Below are 26,738 nucleotides of genomic sequence, written 5' to 3' on the forward strand. Positions count from 1 at the left end.
CGCAATTTGGGTGCATAGATCCTGAGGAATCAGTACCCAGAACAACCACCTCTGGCCGTAATAACGGCCTTGATACTCCTGGGCATTGAGTCAAACAGAGCTTGGATGGCGTGTACAGGTACAAATGCCCATGCAGCTTCAACACGATACCACAGTTCATCAAGAGTAGTGACTGGCGTATTGTGACGAGCCAGTTCCTCGGCCACCATTGACCAGGCGTTTTCAATTGGTGAGAGATCTGGAGAATGTGCTGCCTCGGGCAACAGTCGAACATTTTCTGTATCCAGAAAGGCCCGTACAGGACCTACAACATGCGGTCGCGCATTATCCTGCTGAAATGTAGGGTTTCGCAAGGATCGAATGAACGGTAGAGCCACGGGTCGTAACACACCTAAAATGTAATGTCCACTGTTCAAAGTGCCGTCAATGCGAACAAGAGGTGAGCGAGACGTGTAACCGATGGCACCCCATACCATCACGTCGGGCGATACGCCAGTATGACGAGGACGGATACACGCTTCCAATGTGCGTTCACCGCGATGTCGCCAAACACGGATGCGACCGTCATGATGCTGTAAACAGAACCTGGATTCATCCGAAAAAATGACGTTTTGCCATTGTGAACCCAGGTTCGTCGTTGAGTACACCATCGCAGGCGCTCCTGTCTGTGATGCAGCGTCAAGGGTAACCGCAGCCGTGGTCTCCGAGCTGATAGTCCATGCTGCTGCAAACGTCGTCGAACTGTTCGTGCAGATGGTTGTTGTCTTGCAAACGTTCCCATATGTTGACTCAGGGATCGAGACGTGGCTGCGCGATCCGTTACAGCCATGCGGATAAGATGCCTGTCATCTCGACTGCTAGTGATACGAGACCGGTGGGATCCAACACGGCGTTCCGTATTACCCTCCTGAACCCACCGATTCCATATTCTGCTAACAGTCAATGGATCTCGACCAACGCGAGCAGCAATGTCGCGATACGATAAACCGCAATCGCGATAGGCTACAATCCGACGTGATGGTACGCACTTCTCCTCCTTACACGGGACATCACAACAGCGTTTCACCAGGCAACGCCGGTCAACTGCTGTTTGTGTATGAGAAATCGGTTGGAAACTTTCCTCCTGTCAGCACGTTGTAGGTGTCGCCACCGGCGTCAAGCTTGTGTGAATGCTCTGAAAAGCATTGCATATCTCAGCATCTTCTTCCTGTCGGTTAAATTTTGCATCTGTAGCACGTCATCTTCGTGGTGTAGCAATTTTAATGGCCGGTAGTGTATTTTGTTACCTACAGAGCGTTCCAGATCTAAAGTCTCAAAATTATACAGACTGTAAACGGCTCTAAATTGAGTATTTTGAGGAAAGGACCAGTACTTGGAATAAATACAAACATCAAAAAAAGTTTTGGATCACTTCAGTTCAGAGAGTTCCGGAACCTGTACAGAAAATTGGAATAGAGATGAACATAAACATCATTTCCGCCCTTTTTATTGCTCATGAAAGCCATACATTGCATGTTGTACCATCATACAGCGAGATCTTCAGAGGTGATGGTCCAGATTGCTCTACACACCGGTACCTCTAATACCCAGTAGCACGTCCTCTTGCATTGATGCATGCCTGTATTCGTCGTCGCATGCTATCCACAAGTTCCTCAAGGCACTGTTGGTCCAGTTTGTTCCACTCCTCAACGGCGATTCTGTGATTCGGCGTAGATCCCTCAGAGTGATTGGTGGGTCACGTCGTCCATAAAGAGCCCTTTTCAATCTCTCCCAGGCATGTTCGATACGGTTCATGTCTGGAGAACATGCTGGCCACTCTAGTAGGACAATGTAGTTGTCTTTAGGGAAGTCATTCACAAGACGTCCACGATGGGGCGCGAATTATGGTCCGTGAAGACGAATGCCTCGCCAATATGCTGCCGATATGGTTTCACTATCGGTCGGAGGATGGCATTCACGTATCGTACAGGCGATACGACGCCTTCCATGACCACCAGCGGCGTACGTCGGCCCGACATAATGCCACCCCAAAACAGCAGGGAACCTCCACCTTGCTGCGCTCGCTGGACAGTGTGTCTAAGGCGTTTAGCCTGACCGGGTTGCCTCCAAACACGTCCCTGACATTTGTCTGGTTGAAGGTATATGCGAGACTCATCGGTGCAGAGAAAGTGATGCCAATCCTGAGCGGACCATTCTGCATGTTGCTGGGCCCATCTGTACCGTGCTGCATGGTGTCGTGGTTGCAAAGATGGACCTCTCCATGGACGTCGGGAGTGAAGTTGCGCATCATGCAGCTTCTTGCGCACAGTTAAACTCGTGACACGACGTCCTGTGACTGCACGAAATGCATTATTCAACATGGTGGCATTGCTGTCAGGTTTACTCCGAGTCATAATCCGTAGGCAGTGGTCATCCACTGCAGTGGTAGCCGTTGGGCGGCCTGAGGGAGTCATGTCATTGACAGTTCTTGTCTCTCTGCATCTCCTCCATGTACGAACAACATCGCTTTGGTTCACCCCGAGACACCTAGACACTTCCCTTGTTGAGAGCTTTTCCTGGCACAAAGTAACAATGTGGACGCGATCGAACCGCGGTATTGGCCATCTAGGCATGGTTGAGCTGCAGACCACACGAGCCGTGTACACCTCCTTCCTGGTGGAATGACGGGAACTGATCGGCTGTCGGACCCCATCCGTCTAATAGGCGCTGCTCATGCATGATTGTTTACATCTTTGGGCGGGTTTAGTGACATCCCTGAAAAGTCAAAGCGACTGTGTCCGTGATACAATATCCACAGTCAACGTCTACCTTCAGGAGTTGAGTTCTGAAAACCGGAGTGATGCCCAACTTTTTTTAATGTGTGTATTTTAAACAATACTAGGATGTGATTGAGGCACGTTCACATGAACTGCTGATGTTTCTGTATCACTGTCGGAGGCGCTACCTTGAAAGACAATACACAGTCCTGTGTGATGTGCCTACGGTGGATTTTACCTGTGGGGTTTCATGAAGTCGTTGGTTATTGAGACCCAGTGTAAGCAGAGCGGGAACTGACTGGTAGATTCCTGTGCGTGTGTCATATTGTGCAGGAGAGCACTGGGTATTGGATAGAGCGCAGCAACATCTTGTGCGTTGCTGGATTGATAACATTTAGACAAGCGGACATTACTTCGAGTAGTTATTATGAGCTGCAGTTGTTGCTATATGATATAAACCGTCTATGCCAGTTAAAAAATAAATATCTGTTCACGTCAATTAGTTCTTCAACTCAAAATCAACAGTATACGATTTTATACCACCACTTATTGGCACTAAATGTTTGAGGTACTCTATATACATCTATAGCACTCATTAAGTGCTTTACGTTTCCAGAATGAATTTTCACTAGGCAGCGGAGTGGCCCTGATATGAAAGTTCCTGGCAGGTTAAAACTGTGTGCTGAACTGAGACGCGAAACCAAGACCCTTGCCTCTCGCGGGCAATAAAAAGCTGAAGTTATCAGCGGTGACATTGAAGGGATATCATACGACATCCGCATAGACCAAATTACGAAGAAACAAGTTGACAGAACGGAAAAAATAACTGGTAGAGCACTTGCCCACGAAAGGCAAAGGTCCCGGGTTCGAGACCCGGTCTAGCACACAGTTTTAATCTGTCAGGCAGTTTCAGGTACAATACTTTGATTGTCATTTACTTACTTATTCCTTGGTGCCGAGTGGGTCCATCTAGCCACGTTGCATTTGGCAGTGACATACGCTTTCTCCTGTGCACGAATTCGTTTCTTTTTGGAGTAGGTTTGTTCGTACTGCTCTGTTCTGGAGACACTGGATCTTGTTTTAGATTGATCGCCTCGATTTTATCTTTTGTCGCTAACTTTTTGCTGAAGAGATCTCTGTCAAAAGCTCTACGAACCTGATTTCTAATGATTGGAGAGTTTCTTTGGTGCTTGAATGCCTTTTCAGTCAGAATGTTTCGCCCGTCCGTTTCAGCTTATCATAAAATCGTGTCCCTCTTTTGCGGATATTTCTGTGCATTTTTGCTACTTTACAGTTCGTTTTTTTCTTTAGGAACGCTGTTCTTCTAATTTTACGCTAATATTTCTCTAACAATTTTGCGCTCTTTCTTTTCCAGCTGTCCAAGGTCATTTATCGCCATTCGTAAACAGGTTCCGGCAGCGTACAAGAACACTGGCCTCAGAAATATTGTATAATGGTTTATCCTGATGTTCTGAGAAAGATACTGTCTATTGAGATAACTTTTGATATTTTATAGAATAATGGTTTATCCTGATGTTCTGAGAAAGATATTGTCTGTTTAGTTTTTGGTATTTGGTAGACGTGAAGGCCTATTCGTTCTTGATGTACTTCTTTGTGCAAACGTACTTAAATTTTTCTGTTTTGCTAATATCTCCATATTCTTTCTGGAGCCGTGGTATCGCATCTCTGATACAGGTCTTTACCTTTGTTTTGTACAGATAACTCTGTAAGACCTTTTGTTTGGCGATTTCCTGCGGCAGGCTGATTTGGATCTTAGCGGGTTTTATGACATTTGACACAATGGTGGTGTTAGTGATTATAGCTAGGCTAAACAGACTACTGGTTCCCATTCTCGGTGGGATGTTAGCGTATTTTTAAGTTTTGTTCGTCAAGTTCGGAGGGTATTTTCGAAAACGCAGTTAAAAAACAACGGAGACAGATCATCATGATGTTGCACGCCAGTTTTGACCTCAAAGGAATACGAGAGATAGCCTAGGAACTCCACGTTGGATTTCGTGCCCTTAAGGTGGTTCTAATTACGACCGGCAGTTTCCCGTCAATAATGAATTCAGCAGGCCAATTAACAAAATAAAAAGCTGAATATTAAACAATTACTTCCTTATCTGTATGGAGTTTAGGATTCCTTACCACCTTATTTGTATTCTACAGGTATGAGACACCATGTACAGATCTATCATTAATTACGCCCATTTCAGCCTAGTCTCCTTACGAGTCAACGTGGCTACGGCATGGGTACCTTACCTGTCTTGCATTTGTCATGAATCTTTCGCCCAGCACAAAGCCCAAAGCGACTCAAAACAAAAAGAGAGAGAGAGAGAGAGAGAAAACGCAGGTGACTCCGTTCTAATAGAAGGGTAGATGAATTAACCCGCAAATTACAGATCAATATCCTTAACTTCTGTTCGCTGCAGAATCCTTGAATATATTCTCAGTTCGAATATACTAAACTTCCTTGAGACTGAGAAGCTCATGTGCACGAATCAGAATGGTTGGAAAGCATCGCTCGTGCGAAACTCAGCTTGCCCTTTTGTCACGTGACATACTGCGAACTGTGGATGATAGCCAACAGACATATTTCTAGATTTCCTTAAAGCATTTGACACGGTGCCCTACTGCAGACTGTTAACGAAGTTACGAGCGTATGGAATAAGTTCGCAGATATGTGGCTCGAAATATTCTTAACTAACAGAATCCAGTATGTTGTCCTCGACGGCGAGTGTTGAACAGAGACATAGATATGGTCAGGAGTGCCCAAGAGAAGTGTGATAGGACCGCAGTTGTCCTGTACATACATAAATGATTTGGTGGAAGGGGGTGGGCAGCAATCTGCGGTGGTTTGCTGGTGATACTGTGGTGTATGGTAAGGCGTCGAAGTTGAATGACAGTACGACGATACAACACCACTTAGGCAAAATTTATAGTTGGTGTGATGGATGGTGGAAAAATGTAAGTTAATGCGTATGAGTAGGAAGACCAAATATGTAATGTTCTGATACAGTATTACTAGTGCCCTGCTTGACACAGTCAAGTCGTTTAAATAGCTGGACGTAACGTTGCAAAGCAATAAGAGATGGAACGAGCATGTGAGGACCGTAATAGGGAAGGTGAACGGTCGACTTCGGTTTATTGGGAGAATTTTAGAAAGGGTGGTTCGACTGTAAAGGAGGACATGTAATGGACGCTGGTGTGACCTTTTCTTGAGTACTGCTCGAGTGTTTGGGATCCTTACCAGGTTAGATTGAAGGACGACGTCGAAGCAATTGAGAGGCGGGCTGCTAGATTTCTTACCGGTAGGTTCGAACAACACATAACTGTTACGGAGATGCTTCGGGAACTCAAGAGGGAATCCCTGGAGGGAAGGCGACGTTCTTTTCGAGAAACACTATTGAATAAATTTAGAGAACCGTCATTTTAAGCTGATTGCCAAAATATTCTACTGACGCCAACACACATTGTGCGTAAGGACCCCAAAGATAAGATACAAGAAATTAGGGCACATACGGAGGAACTTAGACAGTCGTTTTTCCCTGGCTCTATTTGCGAGTCGAACAGGAAAAGAAATGACTAGTAGTGGCACAGGGTACCCTCCGCCACGCACCGTAAGGGGGCTTACGGTGTATCTATGCAGATGTAGAGATGGGTGTAAGTCGCGCAGGATTAGCCGAACGGTCTGGGGCGCTGCAGCCATGGACTGTGCGGCTGGTACCGGCGGAGGTTCGAGTCCTCCCTCGGGCATGGGTCTGTGTATTTATCCTTAGGATACTTTAGGTTAAGAAGTGTGTAAGCTTAGGGACTGATGACCTTAGCAGTTAAGTCCCGTAAGATTTCACACAAACATGGGTTAAACGGTTCTAGAACTGTCTATATATTTTTCCCTGTCTTGTATATTTTCTGAATTAATGATTGGCGATCACGAAAATTACTTTGCCCCACCATTCGATAGCCCTCTGCTCAGGCGAACCAAGGGAATTTTCAGTTGGCAATGGAAAATTGATTTTAATGCGTAAATTGACTGATTAATTACATTGGTTGTTTAATTAATTGATTTATAAACCCGTAACTATCATTCGAGGTTATATGAGCCCGTGATTGGAAACGTGATTTTAATTTAACTCGATTCTCTTTCTTTGTGAGTAGACTACTCTGGACAGCTATTGAGACTTCTCCAAGTGCTTTATTCGTCTCAGAAAAGTCTCAAAATTACAATGGGTCTCATTCTTCCGATGTTTTGGATCGGCACAGCGGTGTTACTCGTGGCGTCATCGTGTGGGCAGCGACCGGCTTCGACATCAGCTCACCGCTGGTAGTGAGTGAGGAAACTCTGACGGTGCAACGGTACGTCGGTGACATCCTGCATCATCACGTGTTAGCACTCATGCGATAATATCGTGGTGTCATTTTTTAAAAGGAAAATGCACGTCCGCACATGGCACATACCTCTATGGACTGCCTGCGGGATGATTAAATATTCCTGAAGGTAGTAAGATCCTCATATCCGTCCCCGACAGAACACTTATGGGACCAGCTCGGACGTCATCTCCAGCTCAGTGCCAGTAGCCAGCATACCAAGGACCAGTTGCATCAGCTGTGGGCCAGCTTGCTTAAAGAGAGGATGCAATGGCACCCTTCCCACCCGAATCACTGCATACATCCTAGTCAAAGGGAATGTAACGTCATATTCATAAGTGGGCTCATACTTCCAAGTCCTTCGTAAATTGGACTCGATTTTGTAATCATCGAAAAAATATCACATACCCTCTCAACCCACGAAGTTTCATTTTTTTGCTTCCTGCCCTTCCGGATACTTCACACGCTTTTTGTCAAGCAGTGTTTTATGTGACGTCACTTTGCTCCGGAACCCATAAAATGTTAGTTAATAGCACATAGTCAGAATTTACAGCGAATGCTTTAATAATTTCTGTAATTACAAGCTCTGTCGTCTAAATCTGTTTGCTGCTTTGACTACACTGTGACAGACATGATGACTTACCTTATGTTATTCGCATTGCTATAACGATAAAAATGGTTCAAATGGCTCTGAGCACTATGCGACTTAACTTCTGAGGACATCAGTCGCCTAGAACTTAGAACTACTTAAACCTAACTAACCTAAGGACATCACACACATCCATGCCCGAGGCAGGATTCGAACCTGCGACCGTAGCGGTCTCTCGACTCCAGACTGTAGCGCCTAGAACCGCACGGCCACTCCAGCCGGCGCTATAACGATACCTGCACGTATGTTTCACATGCGTATATTGTAAATACGATTGTAACTTGACATTTCCTTGAGGGTATTAAGTGAAGTGTCTTGACTATGCATGCTTATGTGCTGATCTGAAGATGATAGTTTAAGCTGCTGAAACTAATAATCACTGTTTTCAACATTGTGATGTGGGCAAATAAGGAATAAAAAATTTAGAGTATTCAAGTTACAGATCGCATTCTCAATGGCGATTATGTCAGATAATTACAAATGAATACACCGTAATAAATGAAAACCTGAACTACAGAGGGATTCGAAACCGTCTCCCCCGCTTACCGCGAGCAGTGGCCTTAAACATGTAAGCAACATGAGCATGGCTCACTTCCAGGGCCGACTCTAGCTTTCAGTGTCAAAGAATAACTTTCTTCCAAACTCTATGCTTCATATTTCGCGAAATAAGTTTCCCCCGGTGGACGGCTTCTGGTTGTAGTGTACGGAAGTAGAGGGCAAAACGCCAGGGACAATAAAACAAGGATCGTCGAATAGACGCACACAACTATAGTTCTACACTGATGAGCCAAAACGCTATGACCAAGGTCCACGGCGAAACTGGATGCCTCCTGTTGACGTAAAGTGCACGTGGCGCGGCAAGGGAAGTATACAAGTGGAGCAGAGACGGATAGGGAATTATTTTAGAGACGATACAGGCCGAAAATGTAGAAATCTATTGACGTAGGAGAAATTGGCAAAAGTAAGACTGTCGCCTGGGAACGAGCACCTAGGATACGGTGAAGCGGATCCGCTGTCCGCGTGCTAACGTCGTCGGCATCGATGGAAAATGAACAACTGTGAAACCAAGAGCAGGCGACGTCGGATGTCCATACCTCGTCAAAGAACGTAGAAAAAAAATGGTTCAAATGGCTCTGAGCACTATGGGACTTAACATCTGAGGTCATCAGTCCCCTAGAACTTAGAACTACTTAAACCTGACTAACCTAAGGACATCACACACATCCATGCCCGAGGCAGGATTCGAACCTGCGACCGTAGCAAAGAACGTGGAGATCGGAAGCTTGTCCGCTCTGTAAGGAAATGTGTGGCAGATCTGACGACAGAATACAGTGCAGGTGCAGTCACCAGCGTTTCGGAGGATACTGTTCAGCACCAACTGTTAAACATCCAGTGCTACGGAACCCGACCCCAATGTGTTTCCCTATTGTTCCAGCGACATCGTCAATTACGATTGTAGTGGGTGCGGGATCATCGAGACTGGACATTGGATTAATGTAAACGCGTCGCTTGGTCGGCTGAATCGCATTTCTTGCTACACAAGGAAGGTGTTTGTGTCAGGAAACACTGTCATTCAGGCGAACGGCTCCTCGAAACAAGCACCAGGCATACGAAGCGAGTGTTATGCTGCAGGGGACATTCTCTTGTGTCTCCATAGAATCTCTAATAGTAATCGTAGGTATCATGACATAATATGTGGACTAAGCCAACATTATTGCGAACCACCTGCATACATTTTATGCTCCACGTCTTCTCTTCCCAGACTGCATACATTTCAGCAATATAGCTGTCCACTTCACAAGGCGAGGATGGCTCGAAGAGAATGATAGTGACCTCACCTTGATGTCTTGGCCACCAAATTCCACGAATCTAAACCCGATTGAACAAATCTGGAATACTATCGAGCTCTAGCTCGCGTCCTCAAACCAGTAGTCCGTATTTTACGATAGCTGATCGACCTGTGTGTATTAAATGGTACCACGTACCTCTGAAAACCTAACAACGACTTATGAATTCATGCGCTCCAAAAGTGGACCAACACTTTGCTAATCAGGTGGCTATCATGCTTTGCTCACCCGTGTATATTGCTGTCGCCAGTCTCTTGTAGACTTTTAAAAGACGATTTATGTTCGGGTATTATGACCTTTCTGAAAATCGTGCAGTTACCGCGATTTACAGAGTGATTATAATTTAAACTTTCAAAACGCTGTAGAAATAACACCACTAGTCAGAATGACGTCAAATTGCAACGGAATATTTTCCGGAGAAGGGGAAAAACGTATGGCAGAATAAAAAAATAGTGTGAAAATTGATCAATGCATGTGTCAGATAACGTAACTGAAAGTACCTGTCATGCGCCCGACCCATTGGAAATAGAAATGTCGTGTGACTAGGACCTCCTGTCGGGTAGACCGTTCGCCGGGTGCAAGTCTTTCGATTTGACGCCACTTCGGCGACTTCCGCGTCTATGGGGATGAAATAATGATGATTAGGACAACACAACACCCAGTCCCTGACCGGAGAAAATATCCGACCCAGCTGGGAATCGAAGCTGGGCCCTTAAGATTGACATCCTGTCGCGCTGACCACTTTTTTTTTTTTTTTTTTTTTTTTTTTTTTTTTTTTTTTTTTTTAATCTCATTTTGTTCGCTTTTGTTCATTGCGTCTGCTCGGGGCGGTCGTCGTAAGACATCTGTTTAAGTTCGTTGATGATCGATTAACTCAGCTTTTGTTTTATTACGGAGGGCGCGTAACCCTCTGACCGAACACGCTGAGCTACCGTGCCGGCTACCACTCAGCAACCGGGGAAGGACACTCGACCCATTGAAGTTGGTATAAACACGCCGGGTACACGGCTTTTCCTCCTTTCACGTCTGCGACGTTCGCCATGACTGTCTCAATGCAAGATCGCGCTCTGCTTGTAAAACTGTATTACAAGAATGATTACTGTGCAGACGTTGCTCTACAGAAGTTTCGGGCACTGAGGGCTTTGAAAAAAAAACATTAGTTCGACGGCTGCTGTGGGTCTGGAGAAGATTATTCGTAATTTCGAAAAGATAGGTTCTTTTGGTGTGCAACCTGGTAGAGAGAGGAAACTAATTGATTCTATGTCAGCGGAAGCAGTGGTCACAGCGATGCAGGAGGAGACGAGTGGTGGTGTGCAAACCCGTAGTGCATGGAGAACTGCCCGAACATTGGACACACCCATGAGCAAGTTCCGTAAAATCCTACAAAACATCCCTCTTTGCTATCCCTTCAAAGTTACTCACGTGCACGAGTTGCTTCCTGTTGACCTGCCAGCAACAGACACATTTGTTTTAGAATTTCTTGCTCGCGTGGAAGTGGACAATGATTGGCCGTGGAAGATTTTGTGGACAGATGAAGCCTGCTTGCATCTGACAGGATATGTCATTACACATAATTGTCGTATATGGGCAATGGAAAATCCACACAAATCAACCAGTGCCCCTTCATCCTGAAAAGGTCACTACGTGGTGCAGGTTTATGGCATCATTTATCATATTACCATTTTTTTTAGGAGACAGGTGCTTCCGTTCCTGTTACCTGTACCGTCACTGGTAAGCGCTATGAGTGTCTTTTGCGCAACCACGTCATTTCAGCTCTCCAACAGCGTGGATGTGTGGATGGGATCATTTTTATGCAAAATGGCGCACCTCCACTCATTGCAAATCCCGTTAAGCAGCTACTGAAGCGCCATTTCGATAATGCTAGAATTATCAGCCGCCATTTCTCTACAGCCTGGCCGTCCCGATCACCTGATCTTAACCCGTGTGGGCTGGGTTGTTTGGGGAAGAGACCAAACAGCGCGGTCATCTGTCTCACTGGATTACGGGAGGATGGGGAAGGAAGTCGGCCGTGCCCTTTCAAAGGTACCATCCCAACATTTGCCTGAAGCGATTTAGGGAACTCACGGAAAAAGTGGATCAGGATGGCCGAACGGTGGATTGAACCGTCGTCCTCCCGAATGCAAGTCCAGTGTGCTAACCACTGCACCACCTCGCTCGGTTAATCCGTATGACTTCTGGCTGTGGGGCTATCTGAAGGATGTGTTCAGTGTTCCGACTGCAAACTTGGCTGCACTGAAGGCACATATTGCGCAATGCATTCTGAACGTGACCCTGGAAACACTTCGATCACTTATGGAACATGCTGTTTTTCGATATCAACTTGTTGCAGAAAACGGTGGACAGCATATTGACCATGTTTTGCACCAGTCACACTGACATTAATATTCCGTGTGATTTGAGACTTTCTCGGCGTATTCCATTCGTGAAATCTTCTCGGGTGATCAGCCGAGTAAAGGCGTCGTCTTCTCGCAACGTTTCGAAGGGTTTCGTACCCATCATTTTCGCTTGAAGATGATGGGTACGAAACCCTTCGAAACGTTGCGAGAAGACGACGCCTTTACTCGGCTGATCACCCGAGAAGATTTCACGAATTAATAATCCGATTTGATTTTGATTCATGCTTTTAATGCGGTTTTTGGCCTCAGGACAATTAAAAACCGATTTTTCTCATCCAATGTGATATGACCTTGCCGTGGTAGATGAGCTTACGTAACTAACAGTATCGCACCTGTACACCTATGCACACTGGGCAGCACAGTTTGTTTAACGTCAAACGTACACCTTAGGCACTGTTGTATGATTCATTTGCCATTTGCAGTCGACCACTATTAAATCATGATGCTTACAGCGCCGTCTGTTGCTACATTTTGTAACTATTTATTTTTCTTCTGCCGTACGTTTTACCCCTCCTCTGATAACATTCCGTTGCAATTTGACGTCATTCTGACCAGTGGTGTTATTTCTACAGGGGTTTGAAAGTTTAACTTTAATTACAATCACCCTCTATTATTGTCCTCCGCACATTACAGTAGGCGGGACACAGTTCCTAACACTGTGTGATCACCATGAAGGGCAATGCATGCTCTGCAACGTGCTCCCTACACGCCACAAGGTTGGTAAGGATTTCTTACCACCAGCGCGGTTGGCAATTGCTGGATGTAGGTACTGCAATACATCTACATCTACATCCATACTCCTCAAGCCACCTGAAGGTGTGTGGCGGAGGGTACATTGAGTACCTCTATCGGTTCTCCCTTCTATTCCAGTCTCGTATTGTTCGTGGAAAGAAAGATTGTCGGTATGCCTCTGTGTGGGCGCTAATCTCTCTGATTTTATCCTCATGGTCTCTTCGCGAGATATACATAGGAGGGAGCAACATACAGCTTGACTCTTCGGTGAAGGTATGTTCTCGAAACTTCAACAAAAGCCCGTACCGAGCTACTGCGCGTCTCTCCTGCAGAGTCTTTGGAGTTTATCTGTCATCTCCGCATCGCTTTCGCGATTACTAAATGATCCTGTAACGAAGCACGCTGCTCTCCGTCGGATCTTCTTTATCTCTTCTATCAACCCTATCTGGTACAGATCCCACACCGGTGAGCAGTATTCAAACAGTGGGCGAACAAGTGTACTGTAACCTACTTCCTTTGTTTTCGGACTGCATTTCCTTAGGATTCTTCCAATGAAACTCAGTCTGGCATCTGCTTTACCGACGATAAATTTTATATGGTCATTCCATTTTAAATCACTCCTAATGCCTACTCCCAGATAATTTATGGAATTAACTGCTTCCACTTGCTGACCTGCTATATTGTAGCTAAATGATAAAGGATCTTTCTTTCTATGTATTAGTACATTAGACTTGTCCACATTGATATTCAATTGCCATTCCATGCATCATGCGTCAATTCGTTGCAGATCCTCCTGCATTTCAGTACAATTTTCCATTGTTACAACCTCTCGATATACCACACCATCATCCGCAAAAAGCCTCAGTGAACTTCCGATGTCATCCACAAGGTCATTTATGTATATTGTGAATAGCAACGGTCCTACGACCCTCCCCTGCGCCACACCTGAAATCACTCTTACTTCGGAAGACTTCTCTCCATTGAGAATGACATGCTGCGTTCTGTTATCTAGGAACTCTTCAATCCAATCACACAATTGGTCTGATAGTCCATATGCTTTTACTTTGTTCATTAAGCGATTGTGCGGAACTGTATCGAACGCCTTGCGGAAGTCAAGAAACACGGCATCTACCTGGGAACCCGTGTCTATGGCCCTCTGAGTATCGTGGACGAATAGCGCGAGCTGGGTTTCACACGATCGTCTTTTTCGAAACCCATGCTGATTCCTGCAGAGTAGATTTCTAGTCTCCAGAAAAGTCATTATACTCGAACATAATACGTGTTCCAAAATTCTACATCTCCCCAAAGCGTTCCTCACCTTCTCGATGGACTTCAAGTCTGGGGAACGCGCAGGCCAGTCCATTCGCCGAATATCCTCTCGTTGCAAGGCGTCCTACACTTGCACAGTTCGATGCTGTCACGTATTGTTATCCATGAAAACTAAACGGCCCAATGCACTACTGAAACACGCACATGGGGAGGGAGTGCAGTGTCAGTTAATTTGACCGGTGAGTGTACCATGTTCAAATATTTTGAGGTCAGTACTCCCATGCAGCATCATGCCTCCGTACTATGTAACACCTAGACCACCAAACCGGTCACGTTCCACAATGTTACTGCGTGCATAACTTGTTTCCACCTCTCGCCATATGTGGCTACGTCCAGAATCGCTACTCAGACTGAAAGTGCACTCACCGGAGAACAGCACGTGAACTCAATTCTCGTTGGTCCACTACCTGTGCTCTTGGCACCATCGCGAACGTTGCCGCCGATGTGCGTATGTCAGGGGAACACAGTGCACTGGTCTTTGGGCAAAGAAACACCTCCATGCAGTCGCTGTGCCAATGTGGAGCGTGAGGTTGGTTGGCTTGCGGTCCCGTTAAACGCGGTTGCAATTGGACCCGCCGTTTGACGTGGGTCACTTCTTGCCTATTATACAACGTAGCCCTCATCTGCTGCTGTAGTTGACTGTGGTCGACTACCTCCTGTCCTTCGGGTATCAGTGCCAGTGGAACGCCCACCCTCCCTCCCCCCTCTCCCACCTCCATGCAAATGCAACAATGCTGTGAGCAATCCCAATCTCCAGGGCTACAATCGTTAACTTCGTCTTTCATACAGCTTCCCGATGATGCTTCCCCATGTGAAGTCATCCAGATGTTGTCTCCAGGCGATGAAATGAAGAACTGCGCCACAACCGCTCGATGATTGACACCCACTGCCGGCCGTTGTGACTGAGAAGTTCTAGGCGCTTCAGTCCGCAACCGCGCGCCTGCTACGGGAGCAAGTTCGAATCCTGCCTCGGGCATGGTTGTGTGTGATGTCCTCAGGTTGGTTAGGTTTAAGTAGTTCTAAGACTAGGGGACTGATTATCTCAGATGTTAAGTCCCATAGCGATTAGAGCCATTTGAACCATCTGACACCCACTGTCTTTTCCCGTTCCTTCAACAGACTCGAGGTTTTGGGGCTATAGTCGCGCTGACCTCACGCCAAATAACGTCCAACGTTCTGTGAACGACTGGGAGACATCTGGCAACTTGCTGTCTCAGTTTCATTCATTTCTGCCGAGTTGTTAATAAGTTATATTACTTTATCTGCCTCGTCCTTATGTTTTGCAGAGCATTCTATGTTGCTTAACAAAGAAAGCGAAGCACCCAGAACACATGGTCGGATATCAATGTAGTTTTATACACGTACACATCGTCGGCGGGAATGTAAACGGTTAGGGTTAAAATCCTCTCTGGCTGGTAAAACGACCACTGAAGTGCATTATTACTGTTCGTGTTTAGTGCTGGTACTAGCGCTGTTGGGGGAATATAAGAGCCATGAACAACGTCAGATGCTGAGTGATCACTGTGACTGACATGAAGATGCTACGTACTTATGTCAGATAGCGTTACTAGAGTTTGAAAGGGGTTTCATTGTGGAACTCCATTTGTCCAGTTGGTGGAATTGTTCAAATCCAGATTTGTGCGAAAACCGGGTGTGATAGTGGCCGGGTGTTGGACTACAGCCGCGCGGGATTAGCCGAGCGGTCTGAGGCACTGCAGTCATGGGCTGTGCGGCTGATCCCGGCGAAGGTTCGACTCCTCCCTCGGGCATGGGTGTGTGTGTGTTTCCTTAGGATAATTTAAGTTAAGTAGTGTGTAAGCTTAGGGACTGATGACCATAGCAGTCAAGTCCCACAAGATTTCACACACATTTGAACATTTTTTTGTTAACGGACTTTTGAGTCACCCTGTATTACTTCCACTGTATATCCCGCGTAATGAGAATGAAGGTAAATTAGTGTTCCGAGCACACAAAGAATCTTACCAACAATCAATCTTGCCCCGTAACATTCGCTACTGGAACATAAAAAGGAGGTGGACTGAGGTCATATTCAAAATGCCGTCCGCCATGAACATTCTTGCAGAATGTAGATGTAGAGTCAGGTTCGAAGGCATCCTCAGAACTCGTATTCCCTCATGGCTGAGGTGACTGTTCGCGATAAGCAGAAAATGTGGGCTCGGTTGCAGAAATTCATTCATCCACCGCATGCCAGGTTCAGCATTTCTGAGCGGTTTTCGCTTGCGTTCATGTCTTTGTCTCTTCATTGATTTCATCCCAATTGAGTACATACACTATTGGCCATTAAAATTGCTACAGCACGAAGAGGACGTGCTACAAACGCGAAATTTAACCGACAGGAAGAAGATGCTGTGATATGCAAATGATTAGCTTTTCAGAGCATTCACACAACGTTGGCGCCGGTGGCGACACCTACAACGTGCTGTTATGAGGAAACTTTCCAACCGATTTCTCATACACAAACAACAGTTGACCGGCGTTTATGGTGAAACGTTACTGTGATGCCTTGTGTAAGGAGGAGAAATGCGTACCATCAGGTTTCCGACTTCGATAAAGGTCGGATTGTAGCCTATTCCGATTGCGGTTTATCGTATAGCGACATTGCTGCTCGCGTTGGTCGAGATCCAATGACTGTTAGCAGAATTTGGAATTGGTGGGTTCAGAAGGGTAATACGGAACGCCGTGCTGGATCCCAACGGCCTCGTATCACTAGCAGTCGAGATGACAGGCATCTTATCCGCATGGCTGTAACGGATCGTGCAGCCACGTCCCGATCCCTGAGTCAGCAGATAGGGACGTTTGCAACACATCTGTACGAACAGTTCGACGATGTTTGCAGCAGCATGGACTATCAGCTCGGAGACCATGGCTGCGGTTACCCTAGACGCTGCATCACAGACAGGATCGCCTGCAATGTTGTACTCAACGACGAACCTGGGTGCGCGTAAGGCAAAACGTCATTTTTTCGGATGAATCCAGGTTCTGTGTACAGCATCACGATGGTCGCATCCGTGTTTGGCGACATCGCGGTGAACGCACATTGGAAGCGTGTATTCGTCATCGCCATACCGGTGTATCACCCGGCGTGATGGTATGTGGCGCCATTGGTTACACGTCGCGGTCACCTCTTGTTCGCATTGATGGCACTTTGAACAGTGGACGTTACATTTCAGATGTGTTACGATCCGTGGCTCTACCCTTCATTCGATCCCTGCGAAACCCTGCATTTCAGCAGAATAATGCACGACCGCATGTTGCAGGTCCTGTACGTGCCTTTCTGGGTACAGAAAATGTTCGACTGTTGTCCCGGCCAGAACATTCTCCAGGTCTCTCACCAATTGAAAACGTCTGGTCAATGGTGGCCGAGGAACTGGCTCGTCACGATACGCCAGTCACTGCTCTTGATGAACTGTGGTATCGCGTTGAAGCTGCATGGGCAGCTGTACTTGTACACGCCATCCAAGCTCTGTTTGACTCAATGCCCAGGCGTATCAAGGCCGTTATTACGGTCATAAGTGGTTGTTCTGGGTGCTTATTTCTCACGATCTATGCACCCAAATTGCGTGAAAATGTGATCACATGTCAGTTCTAGTATAATATATTTGTCCAATGAATACCCGTTATCATGTGCATTTCTTCTTGGTGTAGCAATTTTAATGGCCAGTAGTGTATATTTCATTGCAGTGAACTTAATTCAATTGGTTCGATGTAATAATTTGTAGTATAAAAACAGTTTAAACTGAGACCCCGTACGGGCTATGCTGGGAGCAGTGGAATAGTCAGAATCATTTATAGTCACTCGAGTCAGCCACAGCAGCGAGTGCCAGCTTGGACTCGGACACTATTTTTGAGTTGTTGGCGCATCGGAAAACGTGCGTACGAACGGCTGTCCGCGCGACGCACCTGCACAGCAGTGTAGCCCCAGTGCGGAAGGAACTGCTCGCACTCCCTGGCGATGTCCGCGAATTTCCACTCCAGCAGATGGACGATGGTCGCTGCCGCCGGCAGTGGCAGCAGCCCGAGCAGCGCCGGGAGCACAGCTAGCGCCGCCACGGTCGCCAGCATGACGAGCACGAATTCCCTGTATGGGGGAGGAGGCCTGTTTTGAGCCAGCCGGCGGAAGCCGCAGCTTCACACGAGCATCGCACTGTGACAAGCACCCAGTTCCGCTTCCTCAGTCCGAGCGGTTGTGAATGTGCCGGCGGCTGATGATGGCTGCGCTAATGGGAATGGAATGCAGTCGCAGCAGCGAGTTAGGGGAACAAATTCGGCGGAGACACGCAGTAGGGTTGTCGCTTGTGACATTCCGACAGGTGCACTGCGCACAATTTTCCGGTAAGCCTACTCCACTCCAGCATTTGACCTTCTGTACACGATGTCATACTGGCCAGAGCCCACAATTTAGTATTGCCGGCAAATAAGTTTAAGGCACTAAAGTCACAAGACTTGACTCCTGCCGGCAAGCCCCAATCTTTCCGTAGCAGGCCTGAGTAACTTCGCGCGTTTTTGAGAAACAGGTTCTCATTCAGATGACAGCAGTTCAAACTATTGTACAGCCATCCCCACGCGATTTCTGTACATTATTTAAGATAGATTTCACGGGTGTAGCGCCGGCCGCGGTGGCCGAACGGCTCTGGGCGCTTCAGTCCGGAAACGCGCGACTGCTGCGGTCACAGGTTCGAATCCTGCCTCGGGCATGGATGTGTGTGATGTCCGTAGGTTAGTTAGGTTTAAGTAGGTCTAAGTTCTAGGGGACTGAAGACCTCAGATGTTAAGTCCCATAGTGCTCAGAGCCATTTGAGCCATTTTTGAACGGATGTAGCTTCAACAGTCGGTGACCTATTTTCTGCTCCGATGCGAACATGTACTTTGTCTGTAATGACTCCGTTGTCGATAGAATGTGAAACGCTAACCTTTGTTTCTTCTATACCAGAATGCAAGGCAACCCCAAGTGATGAACCGCTTCCATGAATGAGGATTGCAGTTGAAATGCACGCAGCCCAAGTGGCACGATGATATGAGTCAGAAGATTTTTAGTTCTTTACATTTCTCTTATCTCCTTGCTTCTGCCGTGGACAGTGACAGGGTAAACATTAATTAAACTTCGACAGATACTATCATAAGTTCACTGCTGACCATTACAGTTGCAACACCAGGAAGGATAGCAAACGACGTAATTTTAAATATTGTACATATACTGTACTATCTGCGCGTCCGCTGCTTGTCTCTGGTAGACTGCATAGTCTGCACATATTTTCTTGAATTTCGGATTTTCTTTCATCGAATTTGTATTAGTTTGCTGCATAAGTTCGTTGCGTTCCGGTTACGCATGTTGCTATTCCATTGCTATGAGTTTATTTCTTGACAGTCACCTTTTATTTGTAGGTCACTGTTGCTGTCCCAATTTACATATTGTCATTTTGTCATTTGGAGATAATGAGTTGAGTTGTAGACGCTAGAAAATGGAGTGCCAAGTGGAGAAATCTGAACACTTCCGACATATTCTTCTATTTGAGTTCAGTAGCGGGGTCAACACAGTTGAGGCAGCCAGAAACGTTAACGCTCTGTATTGGGATAATACCCTTGTACAGAGCACGGTAAGGAAATGGTAATCTCGTTTTAAGGAGGATCGTTTTGACTTTAGTAGACTCTCCATGTTCTGAACAAACTACAGATCAGAATTGCAAACAGTTAAACACGGTGAGCCGCAAGAGTCGGTGCTTGGGCCAATACTATTTATACTCTACGTAAATGACATTCCTCGCTATATAAATCAGAAACTTATAATGTATGCTGATGACACAACACTCATTTGCACAGCTGACACAAAGGAGAAGCTTGAGAAGGAAGCACTCCTGAATATCGAAAATGCAAATCTGTGGATGATAAAGTCTTCAGATCACTGTATTATCGACTTGTCTTCCCACATTTGTCTTATTCAGTTCATATATGGGGAAGAAAAAGCTGGCTACTTAAAAAGAATATTCACAATTCAGAAAAGGGCAGTGAGATGCATTGCAAAAATACCACCAAGACAGACCTGTAGGCAAGCTTTTGTACACTATAATATTATGACAGTATATTCACTGTACATATACCAAAGCATAATGGCGGTAAGGTCAAGCGATAAACACCTCCTAAATAAAGATGTACACAAACACGGTACAAGAGGAAATGAAAATTACTACATGATAAACAGAAATCTAAAACTGTCTATGACTGCCCCTGAAGAAGCAGGCAAAAGGTTTTTTAATAACCTCCCCAAAATCATTAAAAAAGAAACAGACCTAAAATGTTTTAAAAACCATTTGAAACTATATCTCACAGAGAAATATATATGCAGTTTGAGTGAATACTAAGATGGTGTTTAAATATGTTATATCATTACTGAAATGTACCTTTAACAATTATCATTTCTGTATGTTGTTTGGAATTGTGTGTATATATAATGTGAAACATGTAATACCTTTCTGTTTAATTATTTGTTTCATTTATATATAATGAAATCAAGTTTCATGTTAATAGCCTATTGTATGACACACCCAATGCTCTCACCTGGATTTTCAGCTGGAGTCCATGGGCAAAGAATAAATAAATAAATAAAAAGACCTTCGGGGTTTGATTAAGATCTTTTAAGCGCAATAATCCACAATGATCCACGTCAGCGTACTCGAGTACTGGCAGATGTGATGAATTGTGATCATTTCACCACCGTGCGACATTTGCCTGCAATGTGGAACGTTCAAAAATCGGTGGTATGGCTACCGCATGTTCTAAGCAAAAATTACAAAATCAGTGGGTCTCTGCTTGCTCGTCATCATTTAGCTCGTGAATAACACAGACCATTCCTATTCCGTATGGTTCCTGGTGACGAAAAACGGTGTCTTTATACTAACGTAAAGAAAAGAAATGAATAGCTGAACCCAAACAAATCAGTAACTCCCATACAAAGACCTACACGCATCCACAAAAGATAATGTGCATCTGGTGGAACAGCGGCAGTGTGTTGTACTACGAACTGCTTCCCCGAGGTGTAACCATCACTGTTAACATTTATTGTCAACAACTGAGACGGCTTGCAGACGCAATCCAAGAACGACGACCAGGAAAACAGCGTGAAGTGGTGCCACTCCACGATAACGCCCACCCGCATTCTGCTAGACTGACAAAACATATTGTACAGGACTTGGGTTGCGAAGTAATTCCGCAACCTCCATATTCACCTGATCTTGAGCCCTCAGATTCCCACCTTTTCCGATCTCTATCGGAAAACCTTCACGGAATTTCCTTTTCGGATGCAAATGTGCTCCGCACATGGTTCGACGAGTCCTTCGCTTCAAAACCGCGTGATATCTACAATCGAGGAATCGGAAAGTTACCCCAGCGCTGGCAGACTGTTGTAAATCGTTAAGCAGAATATATTATTAATGACTAATGTCTCTATTATGCGTATCTGTCATCTTCATTAAATTTATGGACAAACTCTACGAATTTATGCACCAACCAAATATGTTATTACTCCTATTTCTCACCTGCAAATCTACATACTCTAAAAAAGTTAGTGACCCTTCACATGGATGCCAATCTTTGCAGAGAGTTAAAAAAAAGAATGGGAGAAACCGGATAAGTGGTCCTACAGTTATTACCGCCAGTACTACACCTGGTACTGAATTCTCTCGCCTCAAACGGATATTCCTTTACATGGAATCGCCTTTAAACGTGGTATCTATTTTGTAAGTCCATTGAAAAATTAATATATTAAAAAATGTTTTCCTCTATGCAATTCCGAGAAAGCCGATTTGTCGTAAGACTATTAAATTGCTTTCTTTTATTTCCTTCACAAATTGTAGCACCTTATAAAATTTTCACACTGATTAAGGCCATAAAACCAGGGTTTTTTCAGAAAGTGCTTCTGACCAATAATTAAACTTTTCTGTAAAACTTTTCATCGCCTATTTCACCCCCCATAGGGATTGAATTTCCAAAAACAATGAAACACACATTTTTTTTTAAAATTTCTAACCTAGAAGTCAAATACTGATTTTCATATATGCAGTAGCTGTAGTAGCCCCTTAATAATAACGATTTGTTTCCAAAAATCTTTCACCTTTTATTTCACCACCTTAGCAGTTAAATTTCCAAAATTGCTGAAATCCATATTTCTTTATTTCTGACACAGAAACCAATACCAAATTTCTTCTTATAGTTCCAGCCTCCAAATTGCCTTAATAGCGACAGACTCTTGAAATACCTTTGAGCCCCTATATCACCCTCTTAGGGGTGGGGTTTCGGAAAATCCCCTTTTAAACGATGCCTACAGTATAATATCAACACCCTCTCCAAATTTCAATCCTATCCTTGGTGTTTTGGGCTGGGCGACGATGGGCAGTGAGTGAGTCAGTCAGTCGACAGTGTGTTTGTGCACAGGACTCTGTTGCCGACTGCGAGAGTGTTTGTTTTAATTACCTCAGAGGGTGGGGTCGACGTCACGTTTGTTGGTGGTCAGGCATGGTCTGATCGTTTTAGCTGCTTCGTGTTGCTTGGGGCGATGCAGGAGCTTATTTAGCCGAGGCAGAATAGGCAGCTGCCTAGGACGGCGGATTTTAAGGGTCGACTTATAAAGCCACGTCCACAGTGGCCTCACCTAGCCTTGCAGAACCAAAAAATTAGGTTTGGCACAGTGCGGCGTGGCCAGTGAGGTCTTCAAACTGTCCTGCTCTGCGCAGCAATGAACAAGTTCCATGCAGTGTCGATAGATCAAAGGAAACAGTTCGTTCGTGGCAGAATGGCAGAGCTGTTTGGAGGGCATTTCTCGCTTCCATTTTTCATTGACGGGCGCGCGTGCATACTGCAACATCGTTGCGTATAGTGCACGCAGAATACCGTGGCCAGTAGATGAGCAGACGGCAGGGCACGTGTGGGAAGAGCGATAGCGGTGGGGGCTGTAGGGGAAATACTGAGTGCTGGAGGGGAAGTACCGTTCTAAACTGAAGCCTACACTCACATTTTTTGTAAATATGAAGTGGGACACCTTGACACCCACAACTGCTGTTGACCATTCAAAAGGATCTGTCACCTATTCTTTGATTAGTATCCGCACTAGTCTCCATTCTGTGTAGTTCTGCAATCCTCTGCACCACTTTGCGCTGCTGTGTGCAGCACAGAGTGGCATATCCAGTGTGGATGTGTCTTAATCTGTTTGTTTTTTAAAACATTTTATTCACAACGCTTGAGAAGAGAATGCGAAATCACAATGAAATGTATATGAATAACACTGACAAAAATCACCTCATGAACAGTATGGTCAGGTAAGTCGGGTAACAAGAAACGGACATGTTTTGTTTTAGCAATGACGTTACGTCATGACAGTGTGACCATTGTCCATTTTATTCAGTATCATGCCTTCTCCTGTGGCGTACATTAGGAAGACAAATGTCTCTGCTCACAGTTGAGTTTTGTGGTAAGGGAAGCTGCCAACAATGCCATACCAGTAGCCATTCAACAATGCCACTTCAAATTCAAAAGAAGTATTGGCAGTCATTATAGCAGGCAGCCACTTGGCTGGCAGTCAAGTTTAATTGGAAACTGAAAAGAGTACAGTTGTTTAATGTGTAGAGTGTGATTTATAATTCATTATTAATTAAAATGAGGAACGGTTCTAAAGACAGGAAACTCGTGAAAGATAAGGCAATAATGAAAGAGGAAACTGTGAGAAAAAGTGTACAAATTGATGTGCTATTTAAAAACCAAACACAGCCAGCTAGTTCCAGCTCGAGCTCCAGTGTAGAAAGATCAGAGTGTAATAATGTGGTGAAAAGTATGGAAAGCAGTGCAGCGTGTGGTTTATCCGAAAACAATAATAATGGCGTGGAAACCATCATGTCAGTGGAACCAGATGACACGTATAAAGCAAATGATGAAGCGATTCAGTTGCCAACGATCCTGTGAACTACATAACAAATGCATTCCTTCGCGATGGTCATTGGACACGATATGCAGGTATACTGACTTTACAAAGGACTTAAATAAAGCTTTGTTTTTCAGAACCATGAGGAATGGCAAGAAACAACAAAGACGATTTTTAGGGTACTCACAAAGCAAGGCTAGAGTATTTTGTGTCCCATGTTTATTGTTAAATGGAACTAAATGGAACTCCATAGCTTTCAAAACTTAATGAGGATGTAACTGCCCATGTAAAATTGAGCTCAACATAGGAAATGTGTGTTAACTGCGGATCCATATCACTGACGTCGATATGCAGCAGGGTTTTGAAACACATATCGTGTTCGAGCATTATGAATTACTTCAGATGGAATGGCATATTGACACAAAGTAAACACAGATTAAGAGAACATCGCTCTTCTGAAACACAATTAGCTTTTTAAACGCATGAAGTGTTGGGTGCTATTGACAAAGGATTTCAAATTGATTCTGTATTGCCAGAAGGTTTTTGACATTGTGCCAGTTATGTGACTAGATACGTGATTTCATGTCAGAGAGGTTACAGTTCATAGTAACCAGGTCGTTGATAGTAACTGACGGAAAGTCAACTAGTAAAACAAGTCACTTCTGGCGTTCCCAAAGGTGGTGTTATAGGCCCTTCGCTGTTCCTTACCTATATAAACAATTTAGGGGACAATCTGATCAGCCATCTTAGATTGTTTGCAGATGATGCTGTCGTTTGTCGTCTAGTAAAGTCATCAGAGATCAAAACAAATTGCGGGAAGACTTAGAAAAGATATCTGTATGGTGCAAAAATTGGCTGTTGACCCTAAATAACGAAAACTGTGAAGTAATCCACACGAGTCTTAAAAGGAATCCGTTATACTTCCATACACAATAAATCAGTCAAATGTAAAGATCGTACATTCAACTAAATACCTAGGAATTTCAGTTACGAACAACTTAAATTGGAAAGACCACACAGAAAATTTTGGGGGGAAGGCAAACCAAAGACTGCGTTTTGCTGACTGGTCACGTAGAAAATGTAACAAATCTGCTAAAGAGACTGCCTACACTACATCGTCCATCCCCTTTTGAGATCCTTACTAGACAGGATTGGCGGAGTACATCGAGAAGGTTCAACGAAGGGCAGCACGTTTTGTACTATCACAGATTAGCGGAGAGAGTGTTTGTGAAATGGTACAGGATTTGGGGTGGACATAATTAAAACAAAGGAGTTTTTCGATGCGTCGGAATCTTCTCACGAAATTTCAATCACCAATTTTTTCCTCCAAATGCAAAAATGTTGATGCCGACCTACGTAGGGAGAAACGATCATCATAATAAAATAAGGGAAATCAGAGAGGTCACACAGCAAGACACAGGTGTTTGTTTTTCCAGTACGCTGTTCGAGATTGGAAAAATAGAGAATTGTTGTGAAGGTGGTTCGATGAACCCTCTGCCAGGCGCTTAAATGTGACTTTCAGAGTATCCTTACAGCTGCAGATGTAGATGAACTTTAAAAGCTAGAGGACAAATCATGGGGTGAATAGATAAGAAAGTAACATCTCAGATTGACACAGAAGTAAAATATTGGAGGGGCGTTTTAAAATGACTTGTTGCTATGGCCAAGAACTTTTTCATAAAAGAACTGTCTTTCACCTTACCGAAATTTCGAGATGGCACTAAAGCTAGTAGCAGGATTCGATCCTTTTCGAGCTAAACATATAACTTCATGGAACAAAACGAAAAGGAAACAGATCATATCTTCTGTCTGAAAAGTTTATATCAATTTCTTTTTTGTTTCGATCCAGCATCAACTGATTACAAAAGAAAAAAAGATTGTCCCAGTCTTCTGGAGAAGTCAGAGCCGTACTTCCTAAAGTTACATATTATTGCCTGGTATTATCTACACAATTTTTTCTAAATTTAGTCGAGAGAACTATGTTACACATATGGACTATACACAAAAACAATTTGCTATAGCAGTGCATAAATTAAAACCTTACAGTTTGTGATACCGTCTTCAGATCTGAGATCCATATATTTACAGTTTGTGACACTGTCTAAGATCTGAAAGTCACATATTTTTAGAAAAAGGGTCTTCCATTATACAAGTTTACTAAATCTAGAAACTCAACTGTTGCATACACAGGATGGTTTATGAGCCATAGTTTTAATTTCATTTTTAATTTTGTAATGGGCAGTTTGGAGACATTAGGGTGGAAGCTGTTCAAAAAGACTGTTCCAGTCTTCTGGATGAGTCAGAGCCTTACTTACTAGAGTTACATATTATTGCCTGGTATTATCTACACAATTTTTTTCTAAATTTAGTCGAGACCCTGCATAGTGAGAGCTTTTCTCACAAAGTGTGGTTCCATGTGAGACAGTAAGGGGTCTCTCTCTACCTCTAGTGATGTGCTCATGTATTTCTTTATTGAGTATTTCGTTACTGTTTACTGCCATAATGATTATCTGAAGTACATACAGGTTACCTTCAGTCAGTATTCTAAATTCTTTAAACAAATATCTGCAGGATTCCCTGGCACATTTCTTTCCAATAATTCTAAGTGCCTTCTTTTGTAAGATAACTAGTCTTTTCATATTATCTTTATTGATGCATCCCATAGCTTAGATGGGTTTCAAACAGTGCAAAATAGATTTGCCTCACAGTGCTAAT

General features: G+C 44.5%; 1 protein-coding gene across 1 annotated transcript in view; it reads right to left on the bottom strand.

The window, feature by feature from the left end:
- LOC126412468 (alpha-amylase 2-like) overlaps positions 1–18,181 on the bottom strand; it is a 125,960-nt gene extending 107,779 nt beyond the window's left edge. Inside the window, exon 1 of the mRNA XM_050082114.1 lies at positions 18,020–18,181. Within this exon, the coding sequence (XP_049938071.1) occupies positions 18,020–18,181 (162 nt within the window). The remainder of the gene's footprint in view (positions 1–18,019) is intronic.
- Positions 18,182–26,738: the final 8,557 nt, after the last annotated feature.

The sequence above is a fragment of the Schistocerca serialis genome, chromosome 1 (assembly GCF_023864345.2).
Source record: "Schistocerca serialis cubense isolate TAMUIC-IGC-003099 chromosome 1, iqSchSeri2.2, whole genome shotgun sequence".
Lineage (NCBI taxonomy): Eukaryota > Metazoa > Arthropoda > Insecta > Orthoptera > Acrididae > Schistocerca > Schistocerca serialis.